The sequence below is a fragment of the Bos grunniens genome, chromosome 18 (assembly GCF_055505025.1).
Source record: "Bos grunniens cultivar Pamir isolate PY7600 chromosome 18, Bosgru_T2T1.0, whole genome shotgun sequence".
Lineage (NCBI taxonomy): Eukaryota > Metazoa > Chordata > Mammalia > Artiodactyla > Bovidae > Bos > Bos grunniens.
In genome coordinates, this window is record NC_141182.1 from 49,706,394 (window position 1) to 49,724,009 (window position 17,616).

Sequence of the window (17,616 nt, forward strand, 5' to 3'; positions counted from 1 at the left end):
GTAGCTTATGTAAAAGCTTCCAGGCTGCCTGACCTATCATAAGACTCTCAAAAGTTGATTGGTTGCTTGAAGGAGAACTGGGGCCAGATGGAAGGGAAGGTTCCCCAGAACTTACATCTAGATCAACCAGCTTCTCATGATGTCAGTTAATATTGACTGAGTAGATATTATGTTGAAGCCCAACAGGGACCAAAAGAGCCATGGTTTCTGCCCTTCTGGCACTCACCATCTAGGGGTTTCGTTCATTTCCTGGATATTTCCTGAGCACCTGTTGGGTACCAGACCCTGTCCTGACTGTTAGGACACAGCAGGGAAAGAAAAATCCTACCTTTCTGGCTCTCCCATCCTTCGTCTGCCCCATGTCACTCCCTTTCTTGTCTGCGTTGATTTGTTTATTCTGCCGTCTGGTATTTACTGGATCAGATCATATACTAAGAAAAAGAGGTCCATTGTGAGTGAGGCCAACATGTTCCCTGCCCTCACATAATATGGGAGGGTTTTCTCTTTGCCCTCAACCCTCACGTCTCATCTATTTCTGATTCATGTCAATTCTACATCTTGAAATGTTTGACTCCACCGCACTATTTTTCTGCAAGCCGCTGGAGTAGAGGGGTGGGGTCTTCGTCACTTGCTAGGTCTGGCATTCACCCAACAGACAGCTACCATGTGCCCAGGGTGTGACCAGTCCTGCGCCAGGGCGGGGGAATTGAGCAAGACAGACAGACGGCCCCCATCCTCTTTGACTCTCACGCTGTAACTCTGAAATTCTGGGTAAATGGAGGCAGGACTGCCAACACACTCCTCTTGAAGCCCGGGATCCCTTCTCAGTCCTTCCCCCCACCCCTGCTGATTCACAGCCTGCAGGTGGGGTGCAAGGACATGCTCCCATGGACCCCAATTTTTCTGTAGCCAATGCCACTTGGACAAGGGGTCAGTGGGGCCCTTAGCCTGGCTTCCTGGTTGGGCACTGGGACTGATGCATGCCTGAGACAGAGGGAACAGGGCCTCCACAGCACAGCTTCCCCCGTTTAGCCTCCCCTGAGGAACTCCTCATCTGATGTCATTCATTCATTGGTTCATTCAGCTAATAATTCTGAAGCAGAATTAAGTGTAGGCACTGTCCTGGGCTCTGGGGATTACAGAAGTGAACAAGATAAGATTACCCCCACACACACTTATGAAAGTTATATTCTAGTGGACAGAAATAGATGGTTGATGTTTAAATAGATAGATAACAAAATTTCAGAGTATCAAGGGCTCTGAAGGAAATAAAGCAGGTTAAGAATGGGGCAGAAGGAGCTCTTTAGATCAGATGGTCCCGGAAGGCAACATTTGAGCAGAGACCTGAACCCATAGGACCCAGCTTTATGAAGACCTGGGCAGGGCAAAGTCCTAAGGTGCCTGGAAGAGCAGGAGTCAGGCAGAAGAAGGAGATGAGGTCGTAAAAGTAGAAGGGCCAGATCACGTCAGTCTTGAGGGGCTACGGTGAAGACTTTGGATAGAAGCCATTAGAGGGTCTTAAGCAGGGGTAACATAATTATATATGTACATAATTATGTTATATATATATAACGTATATATAACATGGGCTTCCCTTGTGGCTCAACTGGTAAAGAATCCGACTGCAATGTGGGAGACCTGGGTTCAGTCCCTGGGTTGGGAAGATCCCCTGGAGAAAGGAATGGCTACCCACTCCAGTATTCTGACCTGGAGAATTCCATGGGCTATATAGTATATATATGTATGTTGTATATACATATATACGTGTGTGTGTGTGTGTGTGTGTGTGTGTGTATAAGTGAATTGAATTAGGCCCAGCATGGGAGAAATAAAGTGTAAGATCATGGGGTGTTCCCTGTGTCACAGGGTCACACCACAAACAGGAGTTGGTGACTTGAGAAGGGAAGACTTCTAGAAGGTAGAGTCACATGCCAAAGCCTCAGTTTTCTTGTCAATAAAATGGGTTGCTTGCTAGTTAATTTGCTAAAGGGTTCAGCCCTGTACCTGCCATATAATAGGCTCCTGATAAACACTGGCCGTGATTGTTACTGTTGTTAGTAATCACTCGAGGTAGCAAGTAAGCTGGAACCATTCCATATGCTTGGGGGATAGATCAGTCAGTCAGATTTTGTTATAATACTGCTGTGTAACAAGCCATCCTCACACACACACACCCTGGCAAACTTGGTGTCTTAAAACTCAGTGTCCTTCGTTACTCCTCATGCATTTGCAGGCCTGCTGGAGGTCAGCTGATTTAGGTGGGGCTCCTCTTCCTTGGACCAGCAGGCTAGCCAAGGCATGTTGTCGTGGTGATGGCGGAAGGGCAAGAGGGCAAGTAGATATGAGAGGCCGGGGCTTGGGACTGGCATTCTGTCTCTTCTGCCTCATTTTGTCAGACAAGTTGAGTCATACAGCCAACCCAAAGTAAAGGATGGGGAGATACATGCTGCCTCTTTAGTGGAAAGAACTTCAAAGTCACATGGCAAAGAGTGTGACGAAAAGAGTAGAACTGGGGCCACGGAGGCCCCATAGCAGGTGACAAAACGGGGAGGAAAACCGTCCCCTCCCTCTCATGTCTGCAGTTGCCACTTTTGGGGTGATTGGGAATCTGAGACGTAGACCAAGGAGAACCAAGGCCATGGCCATCAACCTTTCACTGAACTCCTGGGAGCCCAGGTTAGACTCAGGAGGCCAGTGAACTCAGGAGAAGCTCCCCAACCCTTGGTGGGAGGCTAAGGCAGCAATTAGACCAGGGGGAGAGGGTTCATGGTCTTCTGGCCTGGAAAGGAGCTACTGCAGAAGGGGGCGACCCACGGTGACAGGGAGAGAACAAATAGGAGATTCCAGGTGAGGTGGGGGTAGGACACAGGACTGCAGCCAAGCAGATCCAGGATGACCCCCCTTTCTTTCCACCCTGCAGTCCTTATCCTGGAGGCCATAGAGAACCACAACCTCGCAGACACGGTGCTCAAGATCACGGACTTTGGCCTCGCCCGCGAGTGGCACAAGACCACCAAAATGAGCGCTGCGGGGACATACGCCTGGATGGCCCCAGAGGTTATCCGTCTCTCCCTCTTCTCCAAAAGCAGTGACGTCTGGAGGTGCTGATGCTGGGGGCGGGGAGGGGGGAGGCCTCCTGGGCGTGGAGGAGGGAGGAAGGGGGAGAAGGGCAGAGTGGGAGGGACCGGCTGCCACAGCCATTGGGAGCTGGGAGCTGGGTCCAGGGGCAGCCAGCAAGGTCAGACCAGCAGATGAGCACCAAAGCAGGTGCCTGCTCTGCTAGCAGAAGTGGTATAAAGATAGGCTGTCAGTACCAAAGACCCTCAAAACCCCATCCATGACATGGCCCCCACTCCTCAGACAGGAAACTGAGACCTTTATAGGTAACCATTCATCATTCATCCAACTGCCCTGGGCTCAGGGGATACAGCAGCATATAAAAACAGACCCAGTTCCTGCCCACAGGAATAATACGTACATACACGGGCTTCCCTAATGGTTCAGTGGGTAAAGAATCCCTTGCAATGCAGGAGACACAGAAGACATGGGTTCAATCCCTGGGTTGGGAAGAGCCCCTGGAGGAGGGCATGGCAACCTACTCCAGTATTCTTGCCTGGAGAATCCCATGGACTGAGGAGCCTGGCTGGCTGCAGTCCAAAGGGTCACAAAGAGTTAGACACGACTGAGCAACTTTCACTTCACTTTCACATACATACATGCGAAGCTGAAAAGGCTGTTTTTAAGTTAAGAAAATTGTAAAATAATTTTTAAAAGATAATAAGTTAATAATAAGTTAACCCACCAGATAAAGGACTAGACAGTATTACGAGCTAAGAAGCTAACTGAAAAGCACTCTGTGGTCTGGCGATGACTTTGGGGAAGGTTTTTATGAGAAATGGCACTTGAGCCCGGTTCTGGATGATGAGAAGGAGCCAGTCATGCAGAGTTTAGGGGAAGAAGCTTCCCAGGCAGGGGGAGCAGCTGCCACAAAGGAAATACTGAGGTGAGAACAAGCAGGACGTGCTCCAGAAAAGGACACGTGGCTGGAGCAGAGCAGGCAGGGAGGGAAGTCGTGGGAAATGACGGAGGAGAGAGCGAGCCGAGGGCTCCACAGAGAAGGGAGCAGACTCCAGGTTTATTCCAAGTGCACTGGAAAGCCACTGGAAGCATTTGTGAATGACACGATCTGATGGAGCATCACAAAGGCTCCCTCGGCTGATGGACTTCAGGGGACAGGAGTGGGGGCAGGAGGCCAGGGAGGCGGCTGTTTGTCACCTGCAGGACCTGGTGACAGCAGAAACTCAGCCTTCTCTTGGGAGGAAGCCAAACCCAGGTCAGTCCCCAGCTGAGGCTCCAGATGGACCAAGCAGCAAAGTCATGGTCCTGGGGCAGAGAGATCAGACAGGAAGTCTCAACTAGAGCAGCGCAGCCCTTGGGGGGAATTTTAGTCTTGCTTCACATAAGGCATTCATTTATGATCCCAAACATTTATAGAAGCCATATTTCAGTGACAACAGAAAACCCAAAATAAAAATAATATGGATGCTTTTGCGCTCATGTAAAAGCCCAGGACTGATGTAATATTAGGAATTCAGAGTCCTATTTTAGGGTTTTAATGGGGATGTCATTCACGTTGGGCAATCACAACATCCCCACAGGTTTCCAGAGATGTAGAAGAGGTAGAGGGGGTGGGGTCTGGCCACCCACAGTTATAACCCACTGTTATCTTCCTCCACCTTGTATGGCCTCCATTCCCAAGGCTACTTCATGGTCCAGGATGGCCAGCTTTTATTGTCTGTATTCCAACCAGTAGGACGGAGCAAAGAGGAAAGGGGACCCCTTCCCTTTAAGGAGACTTTTTGGAAATTAGTTGCACGCTGCACAGTTCATATCCCACTGGCCAGAACCCTTGCCATATGGGCATACTTTGATGCAAAGGAGGATGGAAAATTATCCCAGGCAGCATTCCTCCAGCTCAAATTTACCAGAGCTGTCACTGAGAAAGGAGAGGCTGTGAGCTACATGAGGGCAGGGGTTGTGTCTATCTTATTCCAGTACCCGGAACAGTGCCTAGCACACAGCAGATGTTTAATAAGTGTACAGTGAATGAATGCATGCCTGGATATGGGGGAGCATGGGGATCCGCTCCGTGTTAGGCAGTACGTAAAACACCGGTGAGGACCAGAAGGAGCGTGGTTTACTGGAGAAGATGAGTTTGCAGGTGGCAGTGGCACAGTGACGCGTGCTCTGGAAGGTGTAGCCGCCAGGGCTGCTGCGGGCTTCAGGAGGGCCCGAGTGCAGCGGGGCTCCACCGCTTACAAGCTGTGTGACCTTGGGCAAACAACTTAACCTCTCTGAGCCTGCACCCACTCACTGGGTAAAATAGGGATCATACCCAGTGCCTTCTGCCTTACAGGACTTGAGTAATGCTGGCCTGGAGTGAGTGCTCTGTAAATGTTAAACAGTGTTAACTTGTATTTAGAGGTAAGTGCAGAGGGTTCAATGGAAATGTAGTGAAGGGGCCTCCGACCCAGATTTGGAGGCTGTGGAATCAAGGAAGCCTTCCTGGTTAGAGAGGGCACCTGAGTTGTGACTTAAAGGACAGTTAGGCAAAGGGGAAGGGTGTTCTCAACCAAGGGAACAATGTGTGCAAAGGCCAGAGGTTAGGAAAAATAGGATTTGTTCAACTGTTTAGCATGGCTGCGAGATGCAACCGGGGTTGGTACAGGGGCCAAGAGTGTTTAGAGGGGGAAGCTGCAGGGTCAGCAAGATCAGGGTGGATTTGCCCAGTGGGCACAAGGAACCCACCGAAGGTTTTCAGGCAGAGGAGAGGAAAGGGGGACAGAGCAAAGGAGAGACACCAGAGGACCAACCCCACCACATCTGTTTGAGATCAGGCTGTGAAGGTCAAAGGCAGTTCTTGTGGCCTCACTGGCCGGGGCTGGGTGCTGGGGGGAGGGAAGCTCACCACAGGACTGGAGGCAGGGCTGGGGTGTGGGTGAGGATGAGGGTGGGCTCTGGCGTCACCCCTCCCTCTCCCCCACCTGCAGCTTCGGGGTACTGCTCTGGGAGCTGCTGACGGGTGAGGTCCCCTACCGTGAAATCGACGCCTTGGCCGTGGCATATGGCGTGGCTATGAACAAGCTGACTCTGCCCATTCCCTCCACATGCCCCGAGCCCTTTGCCCGCCTACTGGAGGGTGAGCCAGGGCCCCGTGGAGCGGGTAGGCTCAGCTTGGGGTGGCAAGGAGCCCTCAGGCCCAGACCTCACCCCTTCACACCCATCCATTCCATTGGGCCCAGGAGTGAGGGAGAAGGGGCTGGAACCATGGGACCATGATCAGTCTCCCCTCCGGTTGGCTCCATGGCCTCCAGACCTTTGTTCTGGCCAGGCAAGCCCATAGCGCTTGAGGGCAGCCTATTAGGATTCACTGGCCCTGGGATTCCTCCCTGACCCTTGATTCTACCACCAGTCAGGGAACAGGTCCCTGAGTTTCTCTCCCCAGAGTTTCACCAAGTGAAACGCTTCCAAAAGCTTGGCTTTGAATTCCTTCCCCCGGGCTCCATGGGAGCTATTTGTCCACAGTCCCTTAAAGTCCTGCCTCCACTGAGCAGGCTGATGCCCCAGAGCATGGCCATTGACATCTCCACTCCCACTGCTGTCCTTCCCACCCCAACCCCAGAATGCTGGGACCCAGACCCCCACGGGCGGCCAGATTTTGGCAGCATCTTGAAGCAACTTGAAGTCATCGAACAGTCAGCCCTGTTCCAGATGCCGCTGGAGTCTTTTCACTCGCTGCAGGAAGACTGGAAGCTGGAGATTCAACACATGTTTGATGACCTCCGGACCAAGGAGAAGGTGAAGGCGGGGGTGAGGTGGGAGGGATGGAGCAAGATCCCTGAGTTCTGATACCATGGATGGGGCAGAGTCCCTTCCCGTGAGCCCAGGGGTCTTCGGGTCCCATGCAGGGTGAGGGAGCCTTTTTCACATGTTAAGGAAAGACAGCCTCCTGTTGGCAGATTGATAAGAAAAAGACACCCTACCCTGAAGTACTTACAGGTGACACTGCATGAGGTCTAGAAATTGGCTTTAAAACCCCACAGCAAAAGTGAGAGGAAGAGAGGAGCAGGAAGGTGATGCGTGAAAAAAGATTTGTAAAGTAACTATCGAAGTTGGACGAATGGTGGGTGCGTCGGATGCACCAATGCTTTTGTGGATGTTTTCCAAACTGAAAACTTCAAAAAGTAAAAATCAAAGAGAAAGAGAAAAAAAAAAGAAGAAGAAAGAAAAGCCAGCCCTTTCTTTGGGCCAACACAGCCTCCTGCCCTGGCCCCCAACCTGGTTAGTGAAGAGTAAGTTGGATCGTGCTCCCAATTTGCCCCACAGCAGGATGGCCTGTGCGGGACACCAAACAAGCCCAGCAGCCCCGGGACCATCCCTGGGGGCAGGGTAGCTCCGGCCCTCTCCCTAAGCCGCCCATCTCCTCCGCAGGAGCTCCGGAGCCGTGAAGAGGAGCTGCTGCGGGCGGCTCAGGAGCAGCGCTTCCAGGAGGAGCAGCTGCGGCGGCGCGAGCAGGAGCTGGCCGAGCGCGAGATGGACATCGTGGAGCGGGAGCTGCACCTGCTCATGTGCCAGCTGAGCCAGGAGAAGCCCCGGGTCCGCAAACGCAAGGGCAACTTCAAGCGCAGCCGCCTGCTCAAGCTGCGGGAAGGCGGCAGCCACATCAGCCTGCCCTCCGGTACCCGGCCACACCCCTTCAGCAGCCCCGAGAGGCCGCTGGGAGCAGCGCTAACCCAGGGGTCATCTCTTCCTTTTATTTCTTTACTTTTCAAGCCTTTTTTTATTATTATTACTAAGTATATCACAACTACAGAAAATGACCCCCCCCCCCAAAAAAAAAAAAAACAACTGTATAGCTTAATGCATTAATAGAATCTCCCAGGAGAGCAGAGAGACCCTACAGCCACCCCAGATGCCTGCATACACACCCTCCAAACAATCCCCCTGCCATTCCCTAAGAGTAAACGCCTGCCTTGACTTTCAGGGCCATCACTTCCTTACTTTTCCTCATAGTTTCGTCTCCCAGCTATTAGTTGAATATCTTTTTAAATCTTCTTTGTCCTCCTTGCCTCATTTATGCCAGAGCATTTCCCATAGTCTGGATTTTGCTGCTTGCAGCTCCCTGGTATCTCTTAACATGTCCCTCTGTCCCCTGAATTTCCTGTTAATTGGTATTAGGTTGAAACATGTGAAATTGCTGGTGTTCAGCCATTTTTGACCTACAGAAACAGAAGTTTCACATGGCTCAACCTAAGAGTTGGATCTCAAGGCTTACTCAGTTTTAAGTTCAGGTTTGATTTCTTTTTTGGCCGGTGGGGGTGGGGGGAGACTGCTTTCTAGGTAACGTCAGAAGGCACTTCATGCTGATATTCTCTGTTACAAGAGATGTTACAAGCCCTATAGCAGTGCCTAGAATAACACCAGCCAACAGAAATAATGCAGGCTGCGTGTGTCATTTACATTTTCCAGTAGCCATATGGAAAAGGGGAAAACAGGTGAAATTAACTTTGTATTAATATAATTTAACTGTATAATTTAACAGTGTATTTTGTTTAGCCCAATATTCACATGTAGTCATTACAAGAAAAATTTTAAATAAGATATTTTACCTTTTTTCCACACTAAATCTTTGAAATCCAGGGTGCATCTTACGGGCTTCCCAGGTGGCACTGAAAGTGAAAGTCACTCAGTCATGTCCAGCTCTTTGCGACCCCATGGACTATACAGTCCATAGAATTCTCCAGGCCAGAATACTGCAATGGGTAGCCTTTCCCTTCTCCAGGGGATCTTCCCAACCCAGGGATCAAACCCAGGTCTTCCACATTGCAGGCGGGTTCTTCACCAGCTGAGCCACCAGGGAAGCCAGGCGGCACTAGTTGTGAAGAACTCACCTGCCTGCCAGTGCAGGAGGTGTAAACGTTTCAGGTTTGCTCCCTGGATCGGGAAGATCCCCTGGAGGAGGGCATGGCAACCCACTCCAGTATTCTTGCCTGGAGAATCCCTATGAACAGAGGAGCCTGGTGGGCTCCAGTCCATGGGGTCTCAGAGTCAGATATGACTGAAGCGACTTCACTCAGGCATTCTTATCCTGAGTTCATTTTATATTCTTAGTGCATCTCAATCTGGGCTCTAAATTTTCCTCAAAATTTCTTGACCTATATTTAGGTTTCATAAAATGTACAGTTAAAAGAGCAGATTCACATACCACAGTTGTTCCAAACATACTTAAATGTTTCCAATGACTGAACTGAGTATCTGTTTTTAAAAGTAAATTTAAATTACTTACAACTAAATAACTAAAGGTAACATTCTCCAGTTCCTCGGTTGCACAAGCCACATTTCAAGCGCTTACTTTCCATGTGTGGCTAATGGCTGCCATATTGGACGCTCAAGCCTAGATCCTCGGGGCAGCGGCTCTCAAACCTGAGTGAGCAGCAGAGGTCACTTGGGTACTGTTACACAGCAGTTGGATTGCTGCACCTCACCCCCACAGTTCCTGATTCAGGGAGGGCATCAAGATTCTGCATCTCCAAGAGGTTTCCACTTGACGTCGATGCTGCTGGTCTGGGAACACACTTTGAGAACCACTGCATTAAGGAATATAAAATGGTGGCATTCCTTCTATCTTCCTTCAAAGGGAACTTCTCTTTGGCTACTCATGGAATCCTGTGCTTAGGAAAGTCTCTTTCTTTTTGCAGGCTTTGAACATAAGATCACAGTCCAGGCCTCTCCAACCCTGGACAAGCGGAAAGGATCAGATGGGGCCAGCCCACCCGCAAGCCCCAGCATCATTCCCCGGCTGAGGGCCATTCGCTGTGAGTATCTCCCAAGGCCCTGACCAGTCAGTGAACAGACTTCCCTGAGCACATACCTGGCACCAAGCCAGAGCAACATCAGGGTGGCAGGCAGGCAGGACTCCCCTCCCTCATTCTCATCGGGGGAAACAGACAACAAGTAAACAAACTGGTGAACAGGAAATTTTCTGTAGTGATACGCACCCTAAAGGAAATCAGGGAAGAAGCTAAACAGAAGAGCTCCTATTTTTAAATCACAAAGAAAGCCTGCAGAGAAGCTGAGGTTTAAGTAGGGACCTGCATGGTCAGGAGGAGTAACATATGCAGAGATCTGAAGGAACAGTGTCCCTGGCAGAGGGAACAGCAGAGGCGGAAGCCCAGAGGCAGGAACAAGTATGCTGATTATCAGCTGGAAAGGCCAACTTGGATGAAGTAGAAAGAATGGGAGGGAGAGCAGTGAGTTTATGGTCGAGGGTTCAGCAGGAGAGGATTGCCCTGGGCCTCAAGAGCGGGGATAAGGAATCTGGATTTTATCTAACATCTGAGGGGGAGCCTCTGGAGGGCTGTGAGCAAGGCAGTGATGGAGGCAACTTGACCTTTTCCCTCTGACTGCCGTGAGGAGTAGGGATTGTAGGCGGGCAGGAGTCAAGAGGGGAGACAGGTGGGACGAGGGTGCTGGGCCAGGGCAGGGACCTTGAATGGGGCAGACGGCCTGTCAGCCGCATGGCAGGTACAGGGTTCACTGAGGAGGTGAAGGATTCCCGGTCAGCTTCCCCACTCCATTCTGCTCCATCATTCACCCCTGGCCTCACCCCACACACCACCCCGCCACACACTACTGTTTGGGCACCTGCTTTGTACCCAGAGGTCATTCTTCTGGGAGGACGCAGAGACAAATAATGACTGAACCATGGTGGTCAGGATGTTCAACGTGTGATAGGAACAGAGGAGAGAGAGCAGTCGACTCTGCAGGCGACAGACTGTTCCGGAACACTCCACAGGGACTTGGCATCTGCTCCTCCCTCTGCCTTGTGTCCCCCTGACTCCCTCCCTCACCTCCTTCAAGTCTCTGCTCAGATCTCTCCTCCTCACACACCAGACCATCCCTAACTCCCCAAGCCCCCTGTCAGCTTTCCATGCCCCACACTGCTGATCACCTTCTAGCCCCAGACCCAGATGACAACCTAGGGTGACTCCTGTTGATCATTTGTCCTCAGCCCCTAAAATGTAAACTCTTCCAGGGCCAGGGCAGGGTGTCTGGTCTACTCTTAGCACTGCTGTCTTCTCAGCATCTCCCACAGGGCTTGGCACATAGACGGTGCTAGTGAACATTTGGGAATGAAGGGATGGCTGAAGAGTTAACCGGTGAGGGGTGACCGGTGATGACACGGAGGAAGCCAGGACATCAGGATAGCTGGGGGGAGCTATGTGAGGATGGATAGCAGGGAAGGGTCATGACTGGAGTCAGAATCTCAGCTCCCTTGGGCTTCCAGGTGGAGGGGGAGACGAAGGCGGGGAGATTAAGGCTGGAGATCAACTGGGACAGGCTGAGACCCAGTGACCAAGTGGCTTCTCTGGGCCCAGTGACCCCCGTGGATGGTGGTGGCTGTAGCACCAGTTGCAGCAGCAGTGGTGGCGGTGGGACGTGGGGCCGCAGCAGCGGACCCCCAAAGAAGGAAGAGCTGGTCGGGGGCAAGAAGAAGGGCCGGACCTGGGGGCCCAGCTCCACGCTGCAGAAGGAACGGGCTGGCGGAGAGGAGAGGTACTGGCCGCATGGAGCACCCCCCCCACACACCCTCGCCCCCACGCCCTGTGCCTCTCTCCTAGGCCCTTGACAGCCAGGAGGCCTATGACTGCCCCCACCCCCCCAATCTTTGGTGCCCCCTGCAGGCTGAAAGCCCTGGGAGAAGGAAGCAAACAGTGGTCATCAAGTGCCCCCAACCTGGGCAAATCCCCCAAACACACACCCATCGCCCCAGGCTTTGCCAGCCTCAATGAAATGGGTAAGAGGGCGAGGGTGCCTTTAAAAGGGAGGGAGAGGGACATTCCCTGGCAAAGGGGAACATAACCCAAGACCAAGGGGTGACCATTCCCCAGGGTTGCGCGGAGGGAGCCGGATTTCACTGGCCAGAGGGTAGGACGCATTCCTGGAATGGGAGATAGCTGGTCCCTGGGAGGTGGGGGTCATTCCCAAGGGAAGGGGGGTTTGGGGGAGAAATGCTCAAGAACCACGCTTAGTGGGACTTGGTGATTTTGGGGGGGGGGGGAGTCACTGGGGACAACTCCTTGCCTCCAAGTCCCGGGGTGGGGGGATGGGCCGAAAGGCCCTGGGCCCAGAGTTAGGTGAGTCAGAGGCCAGTGACAGCCCTCTCCCGGTTGCAGAGGAGTTTGCGGAGTCGGACGGAGGCAACAGCGTGCCCCCGTCCCCCTACACCACCCCGTCCTACCTCACGGTGCCGCTGCCCGCCCAGCCGTCCCCGGGGGCGCGGGCGCCATGGGAGCCGAGTCCGCCCGCGCCGCCCGCCCGGCTCGGGCACGGCTCCCGGCGGCGCTGCGAGCTCGCCCTGCTGGGCTGCGCCACGCTGCTGGGCGCCGTGGGCCTGGGCGCCGACGTGGCCGAGGCGCGCGCGGCGGACGGCGAGGAGCAGCGGCGCTGGCTCGACGGCCTTTTCTTCCCCCGCGGCGGCCGCTTCCCGCGGGGCCTGAGCCCAACCGGGCGCTCTCCCGGCCGCCGTGACGACGCGGCCTCCGGCCCGGGCCTGGCGCCCTCCGCCACCCTCATGTCACTGTCGTCGGTGTCCGACTGCAACTCCACGCGTTCGCTGCTGCGCTCCGACAGCGACGAGGCTGCGCCGGCCGCGCCCTCCCCGCCACCCTCCCCACCCCCGCCCCAACCCAGCACCAACCCCCTGGTGGACCTGGAGCTGGAGAGCTTCAAGAAGGACCCCCGGCAGTCGCTCACGCCCACCCACGTCACGGCCGCGCGCTCTGTGAGCCGCGGACACCGGCGGACGCCGTCGGATGGGGCGCTGGGGCAGCGAGGGGCGCCGGAGCCCACGGGCCCCGGCCCTGGTGAGTGAGGCTCCAAGCGCTCAGAAAAGGGCCCATCTCCCTTGACCCCGCCAAAGCTCTATGTCCCAGCCCAGCGGAGTCCTCTTGCTTAGCGTGGGGAGAGTCAGTGTCCCCATGGCCCCCACTGCTTCAAGAGGCTTTGTGGATCCCTGGGTAACTGAGACGCAGGAGGAAGCAGGGGTGGCAAATCTAATGCCTACAGGGGCCAGGCAGGTGACATTAATGGCAACGATTACTAGCGCTAACGCGTGTTAGGTACCCGTTCTCTATTAGCGGGACAAAGACGATTAGAACAGAAAGGAACTAAGGACCTCCTATCAGGCACTGTGCTACTTGTTCTACAATTACTGTATTTCATCCTGGCCTGTGTAGCGAGGTGCTGAAATCCCCGTTCACAGACAGCAACATGCCTAAGGTGCCTCTGGGTCTTGGTGAGCCTGCCCAGGGTTGGAGAGGCGGGAGGGATGAGGCTTTGTCTGGAGTACTAGCAAGGAGACAGGCTCTGAGAGATAAAGGGTTGCCCAGAGTCGCACCCAGACGAGTGAGCAGTTAGGAGTCGGGGGCGGGTGGGGGTGGCGAGGTAGATGTCCAAACCCTGCTGGACAGCGGGCCCAAGAAAATCAGATTTTTTTGTCAAGAGAAGTCCAATTCCAATCTTCATGTAAATGCTCCTGCCTTTTAACCACCACCCTCTGGCCCACCCCACTCACCTCCTCCGATCCTCTCTTACCAGGCCCTCGAGATCCCCTGGACTTCCCCCGCCTGCCCGACCCCCAGGCCCTGTTCCCCACCCGCCGTCGGCCCCCCGAGTTCCCGGGCCGCCCCACCACCCTGACCTTCGCCCCAAGGCCCCGGCCAGCCTCCAGCCGTCCCCGCCTGGACCCCTGGAAACTGGTCTCCTTCGGCCAGACGCTCAGCATCTCGCCTCCCAGCAGGCCAGACACTCCGGAGAGCCCGGGGCTCCCCAGCATGCAGCCCACGCTGCTCGACATGGACATGGAGGGGCAAAGCCAGGACAGCACAGTGCCCCTGTGCGGGGCCCATGGCTCCCGCTGAGGCCTGCCCGCAGCCGCCCGCCTGGGCAGCCATGAATGTAGCGCCCCAGGCCCCGCCCCAGCCCACCGTGCCACACGGCAGGGGAGGCCCTGGGCAGGATACTCACTATTTATTGGGGAAGGGGGGAGGGAGGACACTTAATTTATTCCTTTGTACCCCAGGGGTGGGGCCCTGTGCCTGCCCTGCGGTGGGGGGGAGGGTGGGCAGGGGTACTCAGGGACAGGGCGTCATAAGGGATTCGGCACAAAATGCAGCATTAAAGGTAACCCCTGCCCCCTACCGCGTTTGGCTGTGTGTCTTTCCCTGGCCCAGCCCCAGATCCTAGATCATCCCCAGTGGCACAGCAACCCCCACGCTCCGTCCTAGGCCTCTCTAGATTTCTGAGTCCAGGGGGTGTAGCCTAGGCCCTTGTCCCCTCCCAGGCCCCACAAGAATACCACACAAAGAGGTTATGGTCACCAGTGATGAGTGCTTTACCAGAGAACATGAGTCAGAGAAAGTTACACGGTGAGGTGAGGTGGGGTGGGGAGGAGGAGGGACACTCCCCCACGTTGGCTTCAGCCAACGACGTCCCGAGTCCCAGGCCCGGCCCCACTGTCTTCCCGCTGTAGGCTGCAGCGGTTCATCTTGAGCTGAGTCAGCTGGATGTATCGCAGAACGTTGGTGTCTGCAGGGGAGGCAGGCAGGGCATTATCTGTGTGTCCTGGGGCAGCAGGTAACATCCGCACCACCTTGGCTCATATGAGGAGGTCCCCATCCTCCACTGGCTCCCACACACAGCCTGTGTCGCCAGAGCCCTTCTCACAAAGCCCAGCCAAGCTGGCAGAGCAGGACGTGTCACACCTCCATACTTTCGTATCTGCCGTGCCCTCAGCCAGGCACGCCTGAGCTCAGAGACTCCTGTCGCACTTCTCACCCTCCAGCGACACTGCAGGAAGTGTGTTCTCTCCAAACCCCTTAGAGGAAAACTCACCTCACACCCTGGGCCACGCACCTGTTGTGCTCCTACTTCACTGGTTATTAATACAGAACTGAGTCTTCTGCCTCCTCCACCCGATGTGCGCGCGCGCGCGCGCGGATACACACACACCCCCCTGACACACACCCCCCTGACACACACACACACACACACACACACACACACACACCACACACCCCCCCCCCCCCGATCTCCCACTGGGCAAGGAACAAGCCTCCAGGTCTGCCAACCCCTCCCCCTGCTAATTTTCTGGCATTGCCAGGAAAGGTGAATGAGTAGGTGAGTGTGTGAATGGGTTAGTGAGTAGGTGAATGAGTTTGAGGGGGGAGGGGTAAATGGAGGTGGAGGCGGGGCGGGGGGGGGGGGTTGCGGGGGCGGGGGGAAGCGGGGGGCGGAGGTTGTAAGTGGCCAGGAAAGTGACTGAATAGGTAAACAGAAGGTATCAGAGTGGGTTAATGACCGAAGAGATGAAGTGGTTGGGTGAATGTCAGGAACGACAGGTGAGTGGACACGAGTAACTGGCAGGTGAGTGGATGAGTGTGTGTGTACAGTAGATGGGTAAAGAGTGGGCGTGGGGTAGGGGGTACAGCACTCCCTGAAGCCACTCTGCTTTCATGCTCCTTCCCTTGTTTCCTCCTCTCTCCCACCCTCGCTTGCTCCCACCCCGCCCCTCACCTGTGGGCTCCCGGCTGCGGGCCTCCTGCAGGTAGCGCAAGGCGCGTGCATAGTCGCCCAGGTGGTAGAAGGCAATGCCGGCGCGGTAAGTAGCCTTGAAATTGCCCTGCTGCTTCTCCAGCACCTTGAGGCAGTACTCGCGCACCCGCTCATAGTTTACCAGCTCCGACTGCAGGAGGCAGGCTGCGGGAGCACCAGAACCGGTGCTCTCACAGCCTGTCGACACCGAGGCCTCAGCTGATCGCGAGGAGCCTGGCCTTCAGGCTCCGGAGAATCAGTCCCTTCCGTTTCAGACGGCGGAGCCCAGCCTACAGGCTTGCTCCGGCCACCGGGGAACGCCAAGCTTCTGACCAATCAAGACAGAATCAATCTGCGCCGCCGCTAGAGGGCGCAAAAAACACACAGCGGGGCTCTCGGAGCTTCCTTAGCTGAGAGGTGTCTGTTAGGGAGAGTACTAAGGGCGATCTCAGAGATGGTGAAGGATGGGTCCTTGAATGGCTCCTCCAGGGTAAGTTTTTCTCACCTGAGATTAGCAGGTGGCAGCCCAAAGCCCATTTCCTGCATCCCAGCTCCTTCCATCCCTGTGGTCCCCTAGACTCCCAAAGCCTCTCCCTGATCAAGTTCTTAGTTCTTCCTCCCACCTCACAGACCCCAGCCCTAACCTGTTCAAGCCTCCAGCCCCCACCCCAAGGCTTGAGGAGTGCTTCTCACGTCTCGCCCCTCTCACATAGGCACCCTCTGCGCTCCCCGACGGCCGTACCCGTGAGAGAGTCGTAACATTCCACCTCTGTGTTCTCCACCAGGCGCCGCTGCTCCTCGCTGAGGCGGGCTGGCCCGGGGCTGGTGGCGGGCCCGGGGGTGGGTGCGGGCAGGCCTCCAGGGCGGGCTCCCTGCGCCGCCTTCAGCTGCAGTAGCGCTCGATGATACTTGCCGATGGCTTCCCGGAACTTCTTCTCCCGGTAGCAGCGCTGACCCTCCGCCTTAAACGCCACGGCGGCCCGCAGGCTGCTGTCGAGCGCCGCACCCAGGGCTCCCGACGCCTCTGGGGTAGGACTGGACCGAGCCGATCCATGGCGGGGGCTGGGGCCCGGCGGGGAAAGGGCGGGAGGCGGGCGCGGCGGAGGCTCCGGGGCAGCGCTGAGCATCAGCACCGGGGACAGCGCGCCGCGCTGCATTGTGGGAAACTCCTGCGGCCGCCGCTGCAGCTACCGCATCGCCCCCCGCGGGGCTGGTCCCCACCCTTTCTCCGCCCCCGCACCTCCGACAGCCGACTCCGGCTGCCCCCTATGGGTCTAGAGAAACCCCTCAAAACCCTACTCTCTTCAAAACCCTTCTTCCCACTCCTCTTACCTTCCCCACCCTGCTGCTTGCTCTCCTCCCCTATGCCCAGAGCTCCGGAACCTTTCTAGAAGGAAAGAACAAGTCTGGGGAAAAGAGCAGGAAGATAACCTCATGGAAAGCTGGTTTTCAGACCGGTAGGCATCTGGCATAGTTGGATAAGAACACAGGCCATGGATTCAAGCTGCCCAAATTCCTGCTTATTTTCTCGCTAGTTGTTGACTTGGACAAATCACCTACATTACCTGTGATTCTGTATCCTCATCCGTAACACAGGGCTATGATAGCAACTGTGGAACACACTCGTTTATCTATGCAACAAACACATATTGACTGATATCTTTCTGTGCCCAATTCTGGGACTGGGTGATGCTGAGACATAGGAGGGACTGAGAGCACCTCAGACTCTACCCTCACTGGGTTCCTTGGCAAGTGGGGAGACAGACCGGTGGTCAGACAGTGGCAGCCGAGTGGGCTAGCCTGGGAGGTACAGGCAGAGGGGCCAGGGCTGCAATGGGGGAGACACAACAAGCTCTGTGGATCCACAGGAGGCACACCCAGCATAGGCTGAGATGGTGAGTGAAGACTTCCCGAAGGAGGGGAGAACTCGATGAACAAGAGAGATCTGTTTCTTGCCCTCAG

General features: G+C 55.2%; 2 protein-coding genes across 9 annotated transcripts in view; one reads left to right on the top strand and one right to left on the bottom strand.

Moving 5' to 3' along the window:
- MAP3K10 (mitogen-activated protein kinase kinase kinase 10) overlaps window positions 1-14,261 on the top strand; it is a 16,242-nt gene extending 1,981 nt beyond the window's left edge. Inside the window, exons 2-10 of one of the 7 annotated variants that reach the window (XM_086352530.1) lie at window positions 2,921-3,101; window positions 6,051-6,199; window positions 6,683-6,858; window positions 7,492-7,738; window positions 9,759-9,875; window positions 11,439-11,616; window positions 11,745-11,857; window positions 12,237-12,926; window positions 13,660-14,261. In XM_086352530.1, coding sequence (XP_086208656.1) covers window positions 2,921-3,101; window positions 6,051-6,199; window positions 6,683-6,858; window positions 7,492-7,738; window positions 9,759-9,875; window positions 11,439-11,616; window positions 11,745-11,857; window positions 12,237-12,926; window positions 13,660-13,982 — 2,174 coding nt within the window. In that variant the 3' untranslated portion in view covers window positions 13,983-14,261. Of the gene's footprint in view, window positions 1-2,920; window positions 3,102-5,414; window positions 5,485-6,050; window positions 6,200-6,682; window positions 6,859-7,108; window positions 7,353-7,491; window positions 7,800-9,758; window positions 9,876-11,438; window positions 11,617-11,681; window positions 11,858-11,951; window positions 11,989-12,236; window positions 12,927-13,659 lie in introns of those variants that run through there. The other 6 variants (XM_086352531.1, XM_086352533.1, XM_086352534.1 and 3 more) reach the window with 6 other exon arrangements.
- Window positions 14,262-14,431: 170 nt separating this feature from the next.
- On the bottom strand, window positions 14,432-16,855 carry TTC9B (tetratricopeptide repeat domain 9B). 2 transcript variants are annotated; one of them, XM_086352542.1, is made up of 3 exons: window positions 16,397-16,855; window positions 15,637-15,852; window positions 14,432-14,649 (listed from the first exon to the last, which is right to left on the bottom strand). In XM_086352542.1, the coding sequence occupies exons 1-3, from the start codon at window positions 16,809-16,811 to the stop codon at window positions 14,540-14,542; spliced, it is 741 nt and encodes a 246-aa protein (XP_086208668.1). In that variant the 5' UTR covers window positions 16,812-16,855; the 3' UTR covers window positions 14,432-14,539. The 2 variants fall into 2 exon arrangements, with proteins under 2 accessions (XP_086208668.1, XP_086208667.1); XM_086352541.1 differs by having other exon boundaries at window positions 15,637-15,819; window positions 16,397-16,839.
- Between the last annotated feature and the right edge of the window lie 761 nt (window positions 16,856-17,616).